This window comes from Chiloscyllium plagiosum, unplaced genomic scaffold (genome assembly GCF_037043375.1).
Source record: "Chiloscyllium plagiosum isolate Xiang-an unplaced genomic scaffold, Cpla_swu_hap1 HiC_scaffold_37, whole genome shotgun sequence".
NCBI lineage: Eukaryota > Metazoa > Chordata > Chondrichthyes > Orectolobiformes > Hemiscylliidae > Chiloscyllium > Chiloscyllium plagiosum.
In genome coordinates, this window is record NW_028270175.1 from 23909614 (window position 1) to 23926881 (window position 17268).

Sequence of the window (17268 nt, forward strand, 5' to 3'; positions counted from 1 at the left end):
GTCATTGTTATATTGTGGGAAGATACTGGACAGAGCAAAGTTCCACAAATGAGATATTTGGTAATGACAATGTCAACATCTGGATCTCTGATATCTGTTGTTCTAATATGGTTGTCTGCAGCATTGACTGATATAGATTACAGGAGGCTACATTGTCAGTAAACGTGGCTGTTTATTAAACATAGTAACTACTAACTGTTCACAGGACAAGGCTCTACATGAGGTTGTTTGACAGACCCATCTCTCAATCGATATGGTAGCCGTATGACCTTACATCACTTTCCCTGATAATGTAGGCTACTTTATTCAAATATTAAAATCAACCTCTTACGCTACATTCCCCTCTCTCTACTCATTACATCACTCACATTGCTTATTCTACAAGTCAGCTTCAGAAGAATTAAAATTATAATTAAAAGTGTCTGTTTTTTTTATATTCACCTGAGTGTCAGTGTTTGGTGACTCTTAAAACATGCCTCTGCTCCCAATATGTGTTATTTGAGAAGTAAGAATATCTGCTGTGTTCCTCCGGCAACATTTTGAGATCACCTCCTCATAAAGTTCTGCTATTGAGCTGTGGCAAGATGCAATTCTTGCACTGATACAAAGGCAGTGCGACCCTGTCTCCCTTCTGCCACATGTCTAGGCCTCTGAAAGGGCTGTTAGTAAGACACACACATTCTACTATCCTTAGACACAGCAGCTGCATGTGAATGGACTCCTACCTTGCACTTTGCAGGTCAGGTTCTGTACGGCCGCTGATCTGTGAGAATATGGAGTGAACATTACTGTGCAGGATGGTTTCTATAACTTGTTAACCTTGCGGTATTATCAAGGCCTCCTCACCATACCAGGATTCACAGTTATCCTATTGGATCTCTGGGAAAGGTGTCTGCACTGCAGATAATCTTGCAGGTGCTGCATACTCCATGGTGAACTGGGCTATTGCAAAGCCATCCTTCGTGCTGATACAGATTCACGTTGTGGACTCTAGGTTCCAATTAAGGGGGGGTTTGGTGCTGCGCTTAATGGAGATGAGGAATTAAGTTGTTAAAACACATTTGTCAATGGGTTGATGGCAGAATATGAAAAAGAGAATGGGGGCAGATTTAAAAACTCATAAATCCCTTTGGCAAATGATGACAGAATTGATACAGCCTTTCATCAATTAAATGATTAATTTTGCTTTATTTTAATTTCTGAAATTAATAAAGTGATTGCAAAGTTATTGATATTTAAATAAATTGTTGGTCATGTAACTGAATTATGTATAAATTTTATTCCATTACCAGAGCTTCATCTATTTTAAGCATTGGTTGGCTACAAAGTATGATGTAATATAAGTATTGCTATGAGCTACTCTACACGAATTATAGAACAGTAATTTTATTTGTTTATGGTTTCTCGATGCTGCAGTGTAAGAATCAATGTAAAATTTTAAAACTGCATTGTGCTGTGTAGCAAAATATTATTAAGGTAATGCTATTGGGAATTACTCCTAATGTTGGATTGAGAACATAAGGACTATTTATTTCCTAAATGCAGGTTTGAAAAATGCTACACTTCAGTCCACTACTTGTTCTTAAGCACAGAATGCATGGTACTTCTTTAAGATTTTGCACCTTGTGTATGTAACTGCAGCTGGTACCTGGTGGATGCTGCTTCAGTTTATCCTGACTGTCTGATACCCAGGTGCTGATCTGGGTGGTGCATTCTGTGGCTGGGGATACAGCACAAGGGGATTGGTTCGTGGCGGGAAGGACTGCATCCTCAGGCTGCTTGTTAATCTCGACTAACTGGCTTAGTGTCAAAAGACTGATAGAATCAGCTGCCGTTTGTGGATGCTGCTCAGGCAAGGCTGGAACTCCTCACCAGCCCTCAACGCTAAGAGTAATTCATATCAATTGCAGGACGGGGCACCGTTAATGTGGGAATAACAGAGTGACCGACAAGGAAACTATTTGTGTGGATCGGAGCCTGTAGCCCCAGTATCTCGTCGGACCCTGAACGCTGAAGCTGGGAGCTGCAGCAAAAAAATCAATTAACTGTGGAAGACAAATCAAAAAAGAAATATCTGCAGTGGTAAAATGGCAGGGCAAGAAATTGAGGACTTTGATGCCGACAGTGTATCGGACACAGCTTGCATGCTCAATCATGTTCACCCTCCACCGTACAGCATTGATGACCAGCCATGGCCTCTGGAAACACGCAGCATGTGCGAGTTCTGGGGATGGGCTTTCCTGGTCACTGCCTTTAACTTTCTGCTGTTCCTCCTGAACTTTGTCCTCATGGGCACTGTGTTTTGCATTATGCTGCTGCCCACTATCGTGGTGGTGTACTTTGGGTTTCAATGTCACTCCAGGGTAAGTAAGTCATGGCTAATTCTCAATTTGTTTTGTAGTGGCTGTGAAATGAAGCTGAGGGGCCTTCTGCCCTAGTTGAAGATACAATCCTTTAACTTTAGTCGGTTGTAAAGACTGCATGAATCTTTCGATAATTATGCCTTTTCCATGATTGTGGGTGAGGTGTTCTCGTTGAATGTTAAAGGATAGAATTGCACCGGTTGTGATGAATAGAGAGAAGGGATCGTGCTCCTTTTATGTGGATCTAAATTCACCTCTTCATCTGAGTGATAGAGGATTGCTACTGATGATGACCTGTTAGTGAGGAAGTAACATTCCCTAAAGCTTGTCTAATATTAATAAAAAAAACTTTCAAACGCAAACAGATGGTGCAGCAAAAAAACCATTAAAATGCTCCAGTTCTGTCAGCAGTGCCAGTGAGTGAATCTTAGCTACTGCTCTGCAGCTGCATGTGATGCCTCGGGTGTGAATCATACTGTAACAATATAGCCAGAAACTTTAGTCAATGAGGCATAGTAGACTATTTTCTGTAGCTATCTTACGTTAAAGCAAATTTTTATCTAAAGGTGTACTTTTAAGGTAAAAGAACTCAAGTTTCAATCTTCCACACATGGTAGAGATTGCAATGATCGACCTTTTAAACAGGATCTCAGAATTACCTTTAACAATGCTTCCTTTGAGAAAAAAATCATGTCTTAATGTAAAAACAAAGAATACATAAGGGAATCTTGATCCATTTTTATAAGTCACAAACCAGGCTATTGTTTGATTTAATGATGGGCCGCAGGCTACGTGGAAGTGTAGGTTTGATTCACATCTGCACCTGTCAGTAAGTCACTGCAAAATTCCCAAATTCCCACTTTAGGGGGATCCGGTTACTTGTGACCACATACATTTAATTATCAAGGACTGCAAAACGTGGACAACTTACCTGCTGAGCCATGTTTTCTTTGTTCTTTCATGCGATTGAGCTTCGCTGGCTAGACCAGCATTTATTGCCTAGTACTAACTGCCATTGAGAAGATGGTCGTGATCCATCTTGAACCCATGGCAGTCCAAATGGTGTAGATACACCCACAGTGTAATTGGAGTTCTAGAATTTTGATCCGTGGTCTTGTGTATATCTCGGGAAGGGGTGTAGGTGAAAATCTGGGATCAAGTTGCTTCCTTGTCTGCATTCCCAGATGTTGATGTATGAGAACTTAAACTGGAGAAATAAACTGAAATTACCAGTAACTTTTAAACTGCTTCAGCATCAAAGAACTTAAAAATCTATCAAGTGATAGAGTGAGTCAGTATTTTCCATTAACAGGTCTGTACCCATTGGAAAATTTCCTTTTTGTATTAAAATAATCCCCTCTCTATGTTTCTGAGTTTTAAGCGTATAGCCTTAAGAAACTTTCCCAGTTCATTTGAAGATGACATGTAAAATTAGCTTCATTTGAAAACCCACAGTGAAATTGAATGAATAGTTGTGTGTTGCTAAACCTAAAGTAATCTCAACACAAATTCATGAGGGAAACAATGAGACATGATGTGAAACTAAGATTACACTGTACCTTAGCAACGCACAGTGAGCTACTCAGAGGACCACATTTTTGTTTTGCTTCTCTGATGATTACAGCTTATACCTGATGCTGTGACATTGACATGACTGTGGCATTTGGTGGAGATGGACACAGTATTTATTGTGCTGAGGAAGGGTCGCCTAACCTGAATCTGCTTTCTCTGCACAGATGCTGTCAGACCTGCTGACTTTTCCCAGTAATTTCTGTTTTTGTTACAGTATTTATTATGTCACCCTGTTGTGGGAGGCAGAGACATGTCTGGCTAAGGTCTTGCTGTTCAAACTTTTAGTTACATCCCAGGGTTCTCTTTGTACAAGTCTTATGGTATCCAGTTATAATACTTGTTGGTCAAGCCTTAAATCAAGCCTTAAATGGGATAATCAATCAGGCTGATGGGGATGAGAAGGAAGAAAAGCCCCACATTTCTGGGCAAAAAGGGTTATGAAGGCCAACAAATAATGGATATCTGGTAGAAATGAGTTCTGCAGCAAATTGTTTTCATTTGTCCAGATAACGCGAAGGTTTTTATTCAGATTATTTTAGAGTGTAGCAGAATCCATATTACACATTAGTTTGTGTAAACGTAAGAGAAAGGCAAATTAGATTACATTACATTACAGTGTGGAAACAGGCCCTTCGGCCCAACAAGTCCACACCGACCCGCCGAAGCGAAGCCCACACATACCCCTACATTTACCCCTTACCTAACACTACGGGCAATTTAGCATGGCCAATTCACCTGACCCTGCACATCTTTTGGACTGTGGGAGGAAACCGGAGCACCCGGAGGAAACCCACGCAGACACGGGGAGAACGTGCAAACTCCACACAGTCAGTCGCCTGAGGTGGGAATTGAACCCGGGTCTCAGGCGCTGTGAGGCAGCAGTGCTAACCACTGTGCCACTGTGCCGCCCCTAAATGAGGAGCTTGTATTTATTTAGCAACTTTCATAACCTCATGAGGTTCTAATGTGCTTGTCAACCAATGAATTAGGTGTAGAAGATTAGTCACTGCTGCAACATGGAGAAATGGGCCTGTCAGTTTATGCACAGCAAGATCCCACAAACCACAATGGGATAATCAATCAGGCAATTTGCTTCTGAGGAATGTATTCATGAGATAAATCATGGGTAATACCCTAGAAGAACTCACCTGCTCTTGGTCAAATGGTGCCATACTATCTTGCACTTCTATATTGGTTTAGTGTCTTTTCTGAAAGTGTAGCATTCCTTCAGTACTGCAGTGCAGCATCCACCTAAATTGTTGGTTTCTTTCATGTGCTGTGCCTGATACAAATGATCAATATTTTATGTACGTCAATCATTTCCATTTGACTTTAAAGAATACCCTGAGCTCCTATGTTTAGGAGCTGGAATACTGAGTGGAAACAGTTGGCAGCTCTTCTCCATGTTTTCACTTCTTGTCACGAGTCTTTATTCAGTATTCTGCACGTAGACCTGTACTTTCAGGTCCCAGGGTTCCTTTCACTTCAAAGTGCTGTTGACGTATCGTGAATCACCCTCTGTGGCCATAACACTCCTGTAAATGCCAAGGGGGTTGTTAAAGCTGCAGTGACTGATTGGAGATTAGCAGTAAAGTGTTGGGATGCAGTTGGATGCTGTAAACACCATTATTTATAACATGTCTTAATCACAGTGTAAGTTGAGAATCTCCTATTTTGTTTAACAGCAATGTATGCTATTTGATGGTTCAAATGTTTAAACTAAGTTAAGTAGCAACAAACAATGGGGTCTTGGACCTGCAATTCTGTTCCACTACCACAACAGGGGACTCCCCCACTAGGAATACAATTCCTATCTGAATTTTCACAGCCCAACAATGTAATTAATCTGCGCTGGAAATATTGAAACCCTATGTTGCAAGTAGCTTGGTGGAGGCCTGTACCATAAAAAAGGAAGGACCCTTCGCCAGGAGAGTGTTGCTGTTGTGAAAGCAGTTTCTCAGAAGTTGCTGGATCCTTGCTTCCACCTTTATGAGCATTCTGAGAATCTGCTTCATGGGAAGGCACCAGAGATGAGATAGGGCATTCTGTGGGTGACAACTTCTTCCACGTCCTTTTAAGTTGCCAGAACTTGCCTCCGTTTGAGAAACACCTGTGATAAACAGTGCAGAAACCCAGAATAAGCAACACAATGCTTACTGCTGCAAGACCCCTCACAGCAAAGACATTCCAGTGTGCACTGGCCACTGGGTAAACCATGGACCAATATGTTTAAGGTAAGCTACGTTATTTGCAAAATACATAGAATTACCTTTTCTCAGTCCTTAATGTTGATCAAGAGAAATCTTATTTTACAGAATTATTTAATTCTTGGGAATGTCGTGATCACTGCAAATCCAGGTTAAACTGAGGTAAAGGAGTGTAAAACATAGAGTCTCTTGTAGTCAGACATTAACCATATCTTGTCATGTGAGAAAGTGGACCACAAAATCAACACTACCTATTGAAATGTCCACACCAATACTTGCTATTCATCTAAGATCAAGCAAAACTGTGGATTATTCAAATCCTCCTAACTTTCACCATTCTGTCATGGCTCTCTGGCCTGTACAGCTATTCAATTTATTTTGCATGATTCTGCTCCACATGTACAGAATTTATATCTCTATAAGACCTGGAGAATTTATTGATGATATCTGTTGGTCCTTAATATGGCATCCAATGTAATCCTGTTGGAGTCATCAGATCTTAAATAATCTTTCTCCTTGGCTCCACCACACTCTGTTGCATTGTTAACCAACCAGCTAACCTCTCATCCCCAGCCTCCATTTGTGTAATGCCTATTCCTCATTACTTTTGCCTTCTTTGTGCTTTATTTGCTTCTTGTCCTGCCAGTGAGCTCATTTTCTCGCTAAGTTTCTCTTGGTAAGGTTTCTGCAGCCTTTAAACTTTACAAACTGCAAATGCAATAAATTGAATCTTTAAGTGAGCCATACTTACAGCTGTTCTCTGCACTGCTGGATGACAGCCCAGTCTTTGGAGTCTGTGCCACAATATAAATGATGCAGTAATTTCCTTCCAGGGGCAAGAAATACCACCTCATTACAAAGTGATAAATACAAATGGTTTCTGCTGAAGCTGCTTGCCCAAGGGGATTGCTATTTTCTGCAGGTTGGAGATGAAGGTGAGAACTGTAGAATGATCAAAAAGGCTAATGGAACACTGACCTTTATGTCTAGAGGAGTGGAACCCAAGGACGTAAATGTCACGCCTCAGCCACACAAAATGCTGCTTCTATAACATCTGGCATTTGCAGTTCAAGGCACTCTGAACACCTTGAGAAGGAGATATTGGCATTGGAGAGTTACCAGAATGAAACCTAGGCTGTGAGGATTAAATTGCAAGAGGCGTTACATAGAGTCATAGAGATGTACAGAATGGAAACAGACCCTTCGGTCCAAATCGTCCATGCCAACCAGATATCCTAAACTAATCTAGACTGATTTGCCAGGATTTGGCCCATATCCCTTTAAACCCTTCCTAATCACCCAGATGCCTTTTAAATGTTGTCATTGTACCAACCTCCACCACTTCCTCATTCTATACATGCACCACTCTCTGTGTGAAAAAGTTGCCCCTTAGGTCCTTTTTAAATCTTTCTGCTCTCACTTTAAACCTATGCCCTCTAGTTTTGGACTCCCCTGCCCTGGGGAAAAAGACCTTAGCTATTCGCCCTATCCATGTCCCTCATGATTTTATAAACCCAAAATATTACCCCTCAGCCCCTGGTGTTCCAGGTAAAATAGTCCCACCCTATTCAGCCTCTCCCTATAGCTCAAACCCTTCAACCCTGGCAACATCCTTGTAAATCTTTTCTGAACCCTTTCAGATTTCACATTTTATCTATACCAGGAGACCATAACTGTGCAGGGGTGAATACCTTGGAATTTAGAGTGAAATTGATTAGGGTTGATGAACATATTACAAACTCAAAGCTAATGCACAGGTCCCCACCCACCCCAACAATGCTCAATGTCTTAGAGTTTCACACTGGCCTCTAGATTTCATCAGAGGACACCCTAATTAATATGAGAGGTTGGTCTCCAAAACAGCTCAAACCAACAGCTTTAAGAACCCCAAATTCATCGATGGAAAGCATTAACATTGGTGGTTTTTGAGGCTACAGCTTTAAAATTGTTTGGAAGGTATTTTATTTAATATTATAAAATGGAAAATATAAAATAATATAGTAAAAGTGGTAGTGATTAAACTAGGCTGCTCCAGTTCAAGATTTAACCTTGGTCATTCTGATGGACCATAAAGCTTTCTGTGCTATATAAATGTCATCTGTAGATTTAAATTAAATTCACTCTGCAAATCAATTAGATTTGGAATTTTGACATTGAATTTTGTTTTTTAAATAATGGCTTTCATAATTTCACTTGTATCAGGGGCTAGTTGTTAAGTAGTAAATTCACTATTATTTCTCTGTTTGATCTTTCACACCTTCAAAATGGTTATATTTTTCCCAGAATAATTTGAATATTTTGGGAGGGGTTGGTGGTTGGTGGGGGTCTAGTTGTAGTGGCAGAGAAAGAGAACAGCATGAAAGCCACTTCCTTTGTAATATTGAATTGCAGTAAGAGAGCATTATAAACGACCTGCCTCACTGCCAGTCAGGCTATCATCAGTACGAGTGGATTTTTCACAGAGCGAACTTCTCTTAACAGCAGGATGAAGCATTTACGGGCATAGTGAGTGACACTGACTACTTTTAAATGATGGGCAGGTGAGTGGTTCCCATAGATCAGAAACATCAATCAGCCGATAAGATAACACCCATCACAACCAATTTTCACAGAAACCACTTTGTTCCTGAAATGGACATTGACGACTGTTGATTTATTTCAACAGAGACAGCTGTTTCCCTTCATCCTGTCTTGGAAAATCAGTGCTAATAAGGGTTCCCCTGGCAACTTCACTGCCACCAAGAAACTTGTGAGAGATGGGGGATGCAGGAAAGTGAAAATAAATGTAGTGTGCAGCCACAAAGAGTACAGCACAAGGCCCTATGTCGCTCAGGACTGTGAGTAGGTCCAGCTCACCACTATTACTGAGTTTTTCCAACAGATTAAAAGAAACATTCATTCACTTTGTGATGATGGCTCTGGGATTTCCTAGTGGACTACTCATCCCTTTTTTATTCACTTGTGGGGCATGAGACATGGGAAATGGGACACGAGCGTTGCTGGGTGAGGCAGCATTTATTGCCCTTGAGGAGGTGGTGGTGAGCTGCCTTCCTGAATCACTGGAGTCCATGTGCTGTGGGTAAACCTACAATGCCATTCAGGAGGGAATTCTAGAATTTCGACCCAGTGACATTTCCAAGTCAGGATGGTGAGTGGCTTCAAAGGGAACTTGCAGAGGGTGGTGTTCCCATGTATCTGCTGCCCTTGTCCTACTAGGTGGAAGCAGTTGTGACATTGGAAGGTGCTGTCTGAAGATCTTTGGTGCATTTCTACAGTGCACCTTGTAGGTAGCACACACAGCTGCTCCTGAGCATTGGTAACGGAGGGAGTGGAATGTTTGTGGACATGGTGCCAGTAAAGAGGGCTGCTTTGTCCTAGATGGTGTCAAGCTTCTTGAGTGTTGTTGGAACTGGACTCACCCTGAGTTGTGCCTTGTGGATGGTAGTCAATAAGAGTCAGGAGGGTAAAAACAATGACTGCAGATGCTGGAAACCAGATTCTGGATTAGTGGTGCTGGAAGAGCACAGCAGTTCAGGCAGCATCCGAGGAGCAGTAAAATTGACGTTTCGGGCAAAAGCCCTTCATCAGGAATAAAGGCAGAGAGCCTGAAGGGTGGAGAGATAAATGAGAGGAGGGTGGGGGTGGAGAAAGTAGCATAGAGTACAATAGGTGAGTGGGGGAGGGGATGAAGGTGATAGGTCGGGGGCAGGGCGAGGGTGGAGTGGATAGGTGGAAAGGAAGATAGGCAGGTAGGGCAAGTCATGGGGACAGTGCTGAGCTGGAAGTTTGGAACTAGGGTGAGGTCGGGGAAAGGGGAAATGAGGAAACTGTTGAAGTCCACATTGATGCCCTGGGGTTGAAGTGTTCCGAGGTGGAAGATGAGGCGTTCTTCCTCCAGGCGTTGGATGGTGAGGGAGCAGCGGTGAAGGAGGCCCAGGACCTCCATGTCCTTGGCAGAGTGGGAGGGGGAGTTGAAATGTTGGGCCACAGGGCAGTGTGGTTGATTGGTGCAGGTGTCCCAGAGATGTTCCCTAAAGCGCTCTGCTAGGAGGCGTCCAGTCTCCCCAATGTAGAGGAGACCGCATCGGGAGCAACGGATACAATAAATGATATTGGTGGATGTGCATTAGTGGATGACTTGTCCTACCTGCCTATCTTCTTTTCCACCTATCCACTCCACCCTCCCCCCCCCCCCCCCCCCCCCCCGACCCATCACCTTCATCCCCTCCCCCACTCACCTATTGTACTCTATGCTACTTTCTCCCCACCCCCACCTTCCTCTCATTTATCTCTCCACACTTCAGGCTCTCTGCCTTTATTCCTGATGAAGGGCTTTTGCCCGAAATGTCGATTTTACTGCTCCTTGGATGCTGCCTGAACTGCTGTGCTCTTCTAGCACCACTAATCCAGAATAAGAATCAGGAGATGAGTTACTCGACGTGGTAGTTCTAGCCTCTGGTCTGTTCTTGTCGTCACTTGTAAGCAAGAATGTACTCACTGCTGATTGATACGGATTGTACCTCCCAGCTCCTGTGATGGACCTGCTGTTGATCAGCTAATGGGATTCAAAATTAGTCAAGGTTTTATGATCAGGATGTAAGTTGTTGGAAAGCCTTTCCAGTTGAAGTGAAGTAGTTGAGAAAATATACAATTAAACTGGACCAACACTCTTTAAGGTGGAGTGAAGATACAAGGGGTCATTCTCTTCCCCTCAAGGAGATCAATGCCTTATTCAAAGGAGTTATCCGTTGGCCCTAAAGGAAAACCTACTCCCTAGATGGAACAACATTACCACACAAGATGATCACATGGTCATCAATGATCAACTCCACCATTCACAGAGTAGACTTAACAGTTTAGAGCAACGTAAGATCAATTCATTCTTTCTCCACCATTTTTTACATTTGTTTTCAGGATGCCTGGCGTTTTGGTTTGAACGCCCTTCTGAGATGAAAGTTAGGACTGCAGATGCTGGAGATCAGAGTCGAAATGTGTGGTGCTGGAAAAGCACAGCTGGTCAGGCAGAAGAGCAGAAGAGTCGCTGTTTCAAGCATGAACTCTTCATCATCATTCCTGATGAAGAGCCCATGCTCGAAACATCGACTCTCATGTTCCTCAGATGCTGGCTGACCAACTGTGCTTTTCCAGCACCACATATTTCGGCCCTTGTGAGATGAGCCCCGCTTGGCTGCCCTGGTCAGATTTGCTGGTGTCAGCTAGCCAGTGTGGTTACCTCTCTTGAACAAGCTTGTTGGCTGAGTCATGTTTCACCCTTTCAGTCATAAGCAGTTAATACCAATGAGCCAGACTGCTTATAACAGAGACTTGTCATGAGCTGGTAAGGCTTTACCCCTTACACTGTAAATGCTTGAGCAAGGAGTGCCTTAGTTATGAAGGATCATCCACCGACATTTCCGCCACCTCCAAACGGACCCCACCACCAGGGATATATTTCCCTCCCCACCCTATCCGCTTTCTGCAAAGACCGTTCCCTCCATGATCACCTGGTCAGGTCCACAGCCCCCAACAACCCACCCTCCCTTCCTGGCACCCTCCCCTGCCACCGCAGGAATTGCAAAACCTGCACCCACACTCTTCCCGCACCTCTATCCAAGGCCCCAAAGGAGCCTTCCACATCCATCAAAGTTTACCTGTACATCCACCAATATCATTTATTGTATCTATTGCTCCCGATGTGGTCTCCTCTACATTGGGGAGACTGGACACCTCCTAGTAGAGCGCCTTAGGGAACATCTCTGGGACACCTGCACCAATCAACCCCACCGGCCTGTGGCCCAACATTTCAATTACCCCTCCCACTCTGCCGAGGACATGCAGGTCCTGGGCCTCCTCCACCGCCGCTCCCTCACTATCCAACGCCTGGAGGAGGAATGCCTCATCTTCTGCCTTGGAACACTTCAACCCTATGGCATCAATATGGATTTCACCAGTTTCCTCATTTCCCCTTCCCTCACCTCACCTCAGCTCCAACCTTCCAGCTCAGCACCGCCCTCATGACCTGTCCTACCTGCCTGTCTTCCTTTCCACCTATCCACTCCACCCTCCTCTCTGATCTATCACATTCATCCCCACATCCATTCACCCATTGTACTCTTTGCTACCTTCCCCCACCCCCCTCTCTGACCTGTCACCTCCATCCCCACCCCCATTCACCTATTGTACTCTATGCTACTTTCTCCCCACCCCCACCCCCCACTCATTTATCTCTCCACTCTGCAGGCACACTGCCTCTATTCCTGACGAAGGGCTTTTGCCTGAAACATCGATTTTCCTGCTCCTTGGATGCTGCCTGACCTGCTGTGCTTTTTCAGCACCACTCTAATCTAGACTCTTAGTTATGAAGGAGCCAAGTAACTGAAGATGCCTGTGCTCACTGGAGAATGCAGGAAGCAGTGTACCCTGCCAAGTAGACTCCTCATATTTGGAGTCGGATTTGTAACCATGTATTTCCCATTTTTTGCCTGACAAGTTTCAGTTCATAAATGTCATTTTTAGTTATTCATGGCATTCTTAAGAGGCAAACCTTTTGGCCTGCCATCAGGAAGCTGAATTTTGCTTCTCACTCAATTAAGTTCCCTCGCCCACACTTCGAAAAGCTCTGTGCAAACCCAGAAATAGTCGCTCTAGGTCATTTTAACCAGTCTGCTGAGTGAAGAGATGCTGAGATTGAACTGATTGCCTGTTTAACAGGGTGCCTTGTTCTCTCTCATTTTTTAAAGTCATTGGAGAGTATGATTAGGTTGCAGGTAATTTCAGATCAGGAAATAAGCAGTGGACTCGGTCATATTAAGTTCAAGTTAACATGTTCATATGAATTCACAACGTAGCTTCATTCTATTACTGCTGTTATTTATAATTTTGTTAGTTTTACACTGGTAAAATATAAATAATTCTCAGTTATTATTTTGTTGACATTATGTGTATTTTTTATCAATGAGAGGTGAGAAAGAATTTTAGCTGTTCGTGGTTTGGGAGATGGATTTCTGTATATTGCCACTTGTTTTTGTGATAACAGAATTGATTATTGTAGCCAAGCACTGGCTGCCTCTGAGAGAGAGTTCAGAAGCAAATCCTTGTTTATTGCTACAGAAGTATTGCACTGATCTCAGCTGGGAACTGGTACTGTTAACCTCTATATGAAATCTGGACTTGGTTGGCTAAAAGCAGCTGTCCTGTTAAACTTTGTCACGGTGCAAAAAGCCAGACTTCAAAAGAGTTAGAGCAGTGTTTCAGATATTACTGAACTATACCCCAAAGAACTGGCAGTTGCAGGATTGTCTGCCCATACTCCATGATCCAGAGTTTGCATTGTGACATTTCCCATCTGCCTCTCAGAGAATTAATCAGAAAAGACAATGTTGTGTTCCAAACACAATTTTACCCAGCAGCTCAATCCAACATCGCAACCCCTTTGATTCCTCACTGTGTCCAACATTTAGTAATAAATGGGCAGATGTTCTCTCCAACTAAATACTGAGAAGACTGCAGCTAACGTCTTCAGTCTTCACCACAAATTCCATTCCCGAGACACCAACTGTATCCCTCTTGCAAGATACCAGCTTGACTTAAACCAGGCCATTGACAACCATGGCATCCCATTTGACCCTGAGCTGAGGTACCAACTTAGTCGCATCTTCATCACCAAGATCTTCCACATACGCTTCAATAATGTCAGCTGTCTCTGCCTCAGTTCATCTGATCCTGAGACCTTTATTCATGCATTAGTAATCTCTGTATTTGAGTATTCCAATAGTCTCTTGCCTGGTCCATTACTTGGTACCCTATGTAAATTTGAGTTCTTCAAAAACTGTGTTGCTCATCATCTTCCTTGCACCAAGTCCAGTCATTTAGCCTGTCAAACCAACTGGTGACCATTCTCACTGGCCTACTTTGTCTCCTCATCCAACATTGTCTCATTCTTGTTTCCAAGTTCCTCCAAAGTTTCACCTCTTCCCATGGCTGGAACCTGCTTCAGCCCAATAAATCTCTGAATCTCAGTACTTCTTTAATTCAGGTCTTTCATGATATCTCTGACTTATTACTTACTTCTCCACAGTAAAATGCTCTCACAGCTTCTTTGCTCAAGCTTTCGCTTATTTTTGCATTTAATAAGATTGTTGCATCACTGCTGATCCTATTCCTGCCAGAATGCAACCAATCCCCTTCACAGGAGTCCCTAAAGGCCGTGCGCCCCTGTGCAAATCTCATCACCAAGGTCAGAGGAAGAGCCTCCCACAAGTTCCCTAAGGAGTGTGATTCACCCAACTGATGGAAAGGATGGCTTCACTTTGTTGCCCAGTAACTGCTCCCTATGTCCTATCCCCAGTCCTTAGCTGAAATGGTTAAAATCAGGAAAAGAAGAGACAGACCAACAGGCACACCACTTTGGCTTTTGTTTACCTGTTCCCTCTCCATTCCATGCAGAATTGTTACAGTCTCAGAAAGGAGCTATTAGGCCCATCTGATTTAAACCTGTTCTCCAAATCACATGGTGCTATTCCCCTGTCTTCTCCTTGCAACTCTGCTCATTGTTCCTTTTCAAATAACCATTTATTTTTCTTTTTGAAAGTTTTTATTGAACCTGCCTTCACCGCTCTGTCAGACAGTACATTCCAGATGCTAACTACACACTGCCAGAAAATGTTTTTCTCAATGTCACTTTTGCTTCCTTTCCTTTTAATGTTTTGAATCTGTGCCCTCTCTTTCTTGATCCTTTCACAAGTGAGAAATGTCCCTTTTTACTCTGTCCAGACCGTTCATGATTTTGAATACTTCAATCAGATCTCCTCTCAGTCTCCAAGGTGGAGAGTTCCAATTCTTCATAACTGCAGCCCTTCATCCCTGGAACCATTTTCCTAAACCTCTTCTGCAGCCCTTCCAATGCCATCACATTCTTCCTAAAGTGCAACACCCAGAACTGACCACAAAACTCTAGCTGAGGCCAAATTAGTGTCTTGTACAAGATCAGTATAACTTCCTTGTTGTTGTATTCCATACTCCAGTTAAAAAAGCCCCAGATACTGTTTGATTTATCAACTCCTTTTTTATGCTGTTCTGCCTCTTTAAATGACGTATGCTTGCATGTACATCCAGGTCCCTCTGCTCCTGCACCCCATTTAGAGTTGTACCCTTTATTTTCTATTGTATGTTTATGTTCATCCACCAAAATATATCCCCTCACATTTCTCCACATTGAAATCCATCAGCCGTTATCCACGCCATTCACCAACTTGCCTATTTCCGTTAGAAGTCCTACACCATCCTCCTCACAGCTCGCAATGCTTCTAAGATCTGTAACAAATACAAATGTTGAAATTGTACCCTGTATACCAAAATCTACATCATTAATATAAATCAGGAGAAGCAACGATCCTGGGGAATGCCAATACAAGCTGTGTCCCAGCCTGAAAAACATTCATAAATTAATATTCTGTGTCCTTTCACTCATTCAATTTTGTATCCATGTTATCTTTTAAAAATGTATTCGTAGGATGTGGGCATCACCAATTGGGTCAGCAGTCAGACGGCAGTTAAGAAACTAGAGTCACATGTTGGCCAGAGTGGATCAGGATGGCAGTTCCTTCAATAAAGGAATTGGGGAACCAGATGGGTTTTTTTGTGGTTCCTCTTATTCCATGAACTCTGACTTTGCTTACAAGTCTATTTGTGCAGGACCATATCCAAAGTTTTCTGAGTACAACAAAGCATAACCCATTCTCTTCCAAAGAAAAAACTCCAGTAAGTTAGGTCAATACGAGTTTCCTTAAAGAAATCCATCCTGAATCTCTTTGCATTTCATAGAATCATAGAATCTCTACAGTGTGGAAGCAGGCCATTTGGCACCTTGAGTCCATACTGACCCTCCAAAGAGCATCCCCCCTAGACCCACCCTCCATTACCCAGTCCCTCTAACCCTGTTCATGCAACTATTCACTTTGTCCTGAACACTCGTTTCTGTACGTTTCCAACCACCAAAGTTAAATAGACGGGTCTGTAGTTGTTTGATTTACCCTTACATTCTTTTTAGAACAAGTGTGTAATGTTTGCAATTCTCCAATTCTCCTGCACGCCCAAAGATGACAAAAAAATTATTGCCAATGTTGCTGCAATTTCCCCTCTTGTCTCCCTCAATATCCCTGCATGCATTGCATTCGGTCCAGTTGTTTGCATTATTTCCACTTTGATTTTAAGGTGACTGAAGCAGATTGGCCTCTTTGGAATGGGGACCAGAATGTTGGAAGGAAGAATCACAAGGAAAATACATTTGTGCTTCATAGCCAAATAAACTGTGCTATTGATTATTTATTCGCTTTTAACCTTAGCCATTCCTTCGCATATGGAGACTGGGTTGAATTTCAGACTGAGATCAAGATTGAGAATTATATTTAATTACTTGTCTCCAGATCATAGAAACAATCTTATCTCACAGAATAAAAACATGAAGTGCAATGGAAGACCAGGTTGGAGGCAGTAACTGATGCAGTTTAGGTTCAGTCCCAGCGAGAAATTCTACAGAATGAAGCTGTTAAATTAGTTGTCAAAGTGCAGTGTCGCACTTCACCAGTTTCATTATTCGCTTGGTGCCTATTACCTTCAATATAACCATGATGGATTATTGACAGATATTTCCAGAGACACACGAACAATCGATGGCTTAGGCAACACTGACTAGATAGCACATTTGATGGAGAGCTATCTCTAATTTGACTGTCACTTACTGCAAATCTATTTCATGTTTCATGGCCTCTAATTCAGTCTTTGAGCCGCATCCATAAATTCAGAGACACAATATCAAGGTAGATTAAAAAAATGAAGTTCTGAGAATCTGGTGGTGTGAGGTAATGGGAAGGGACAGTCAGTGGCAGCTAATGAAACGAGTGGAAGGGAGAGTGAGTAAGCATCAGAGTTGAAGTGATGGATTTGTCTCATATTGTGTCATTTCTCAGTGCAATATTCACGATGAAATCTATTAATTCACATGTGTAGCGGATCACAAGATCACAGTCAGCATGAAGGCATAGAGTGGGCGTTATTAATAATGTTGCTGCTGGATGATTTTGACGACTTTTGGCGCGAAAGTAGGAAATGAGGAATTAATTCAGTGT

At 42.7% G+C, this 17268-nt stretch overlaps 1 protein-coding gene and 1 long non-coding RNA gene across 2 annotated transcripts in view; one reads left to right on the top strand and one right to left on the bottom strand.

Annotated features, from left to right (window-relative positions):
- The first annotated feature begins 1558 nt into the window (after positions 1-1558).
- tmem88bl (transmembrane protein 88b-like) overlaps positions 1559-17268 on the top strand; it is a 35516-nt gene continuing 19806 nt past the window's right edge. Inside the window, exon 1 of the mRNA XM_043675808.2 lies at positions 1559-2363. Within this exon, the coding sequence (XP_043531743.2) occupies positions 2088-2363 (276 nt within the window). The 5' untranslated portion in view covers positions 1559-2087. The remainder of the gene's footprint in view (positions 2364-17268) is intronic.
- Positions 15354-17268, bottom strand: part of LOC122540302 (uncharacterized) — a 122508-nt gene continuing 120593 nt past the window's right edge. Inside the window, exon 3 of the long non-coding RNA XR_015753527.1 lies at positions 15354-15454. This is a non-coding gene — a long non-coding RNA (uncharacterized LOC122540302). The remainder of the gene's footprint in view (positions 15455-17268) is intronic.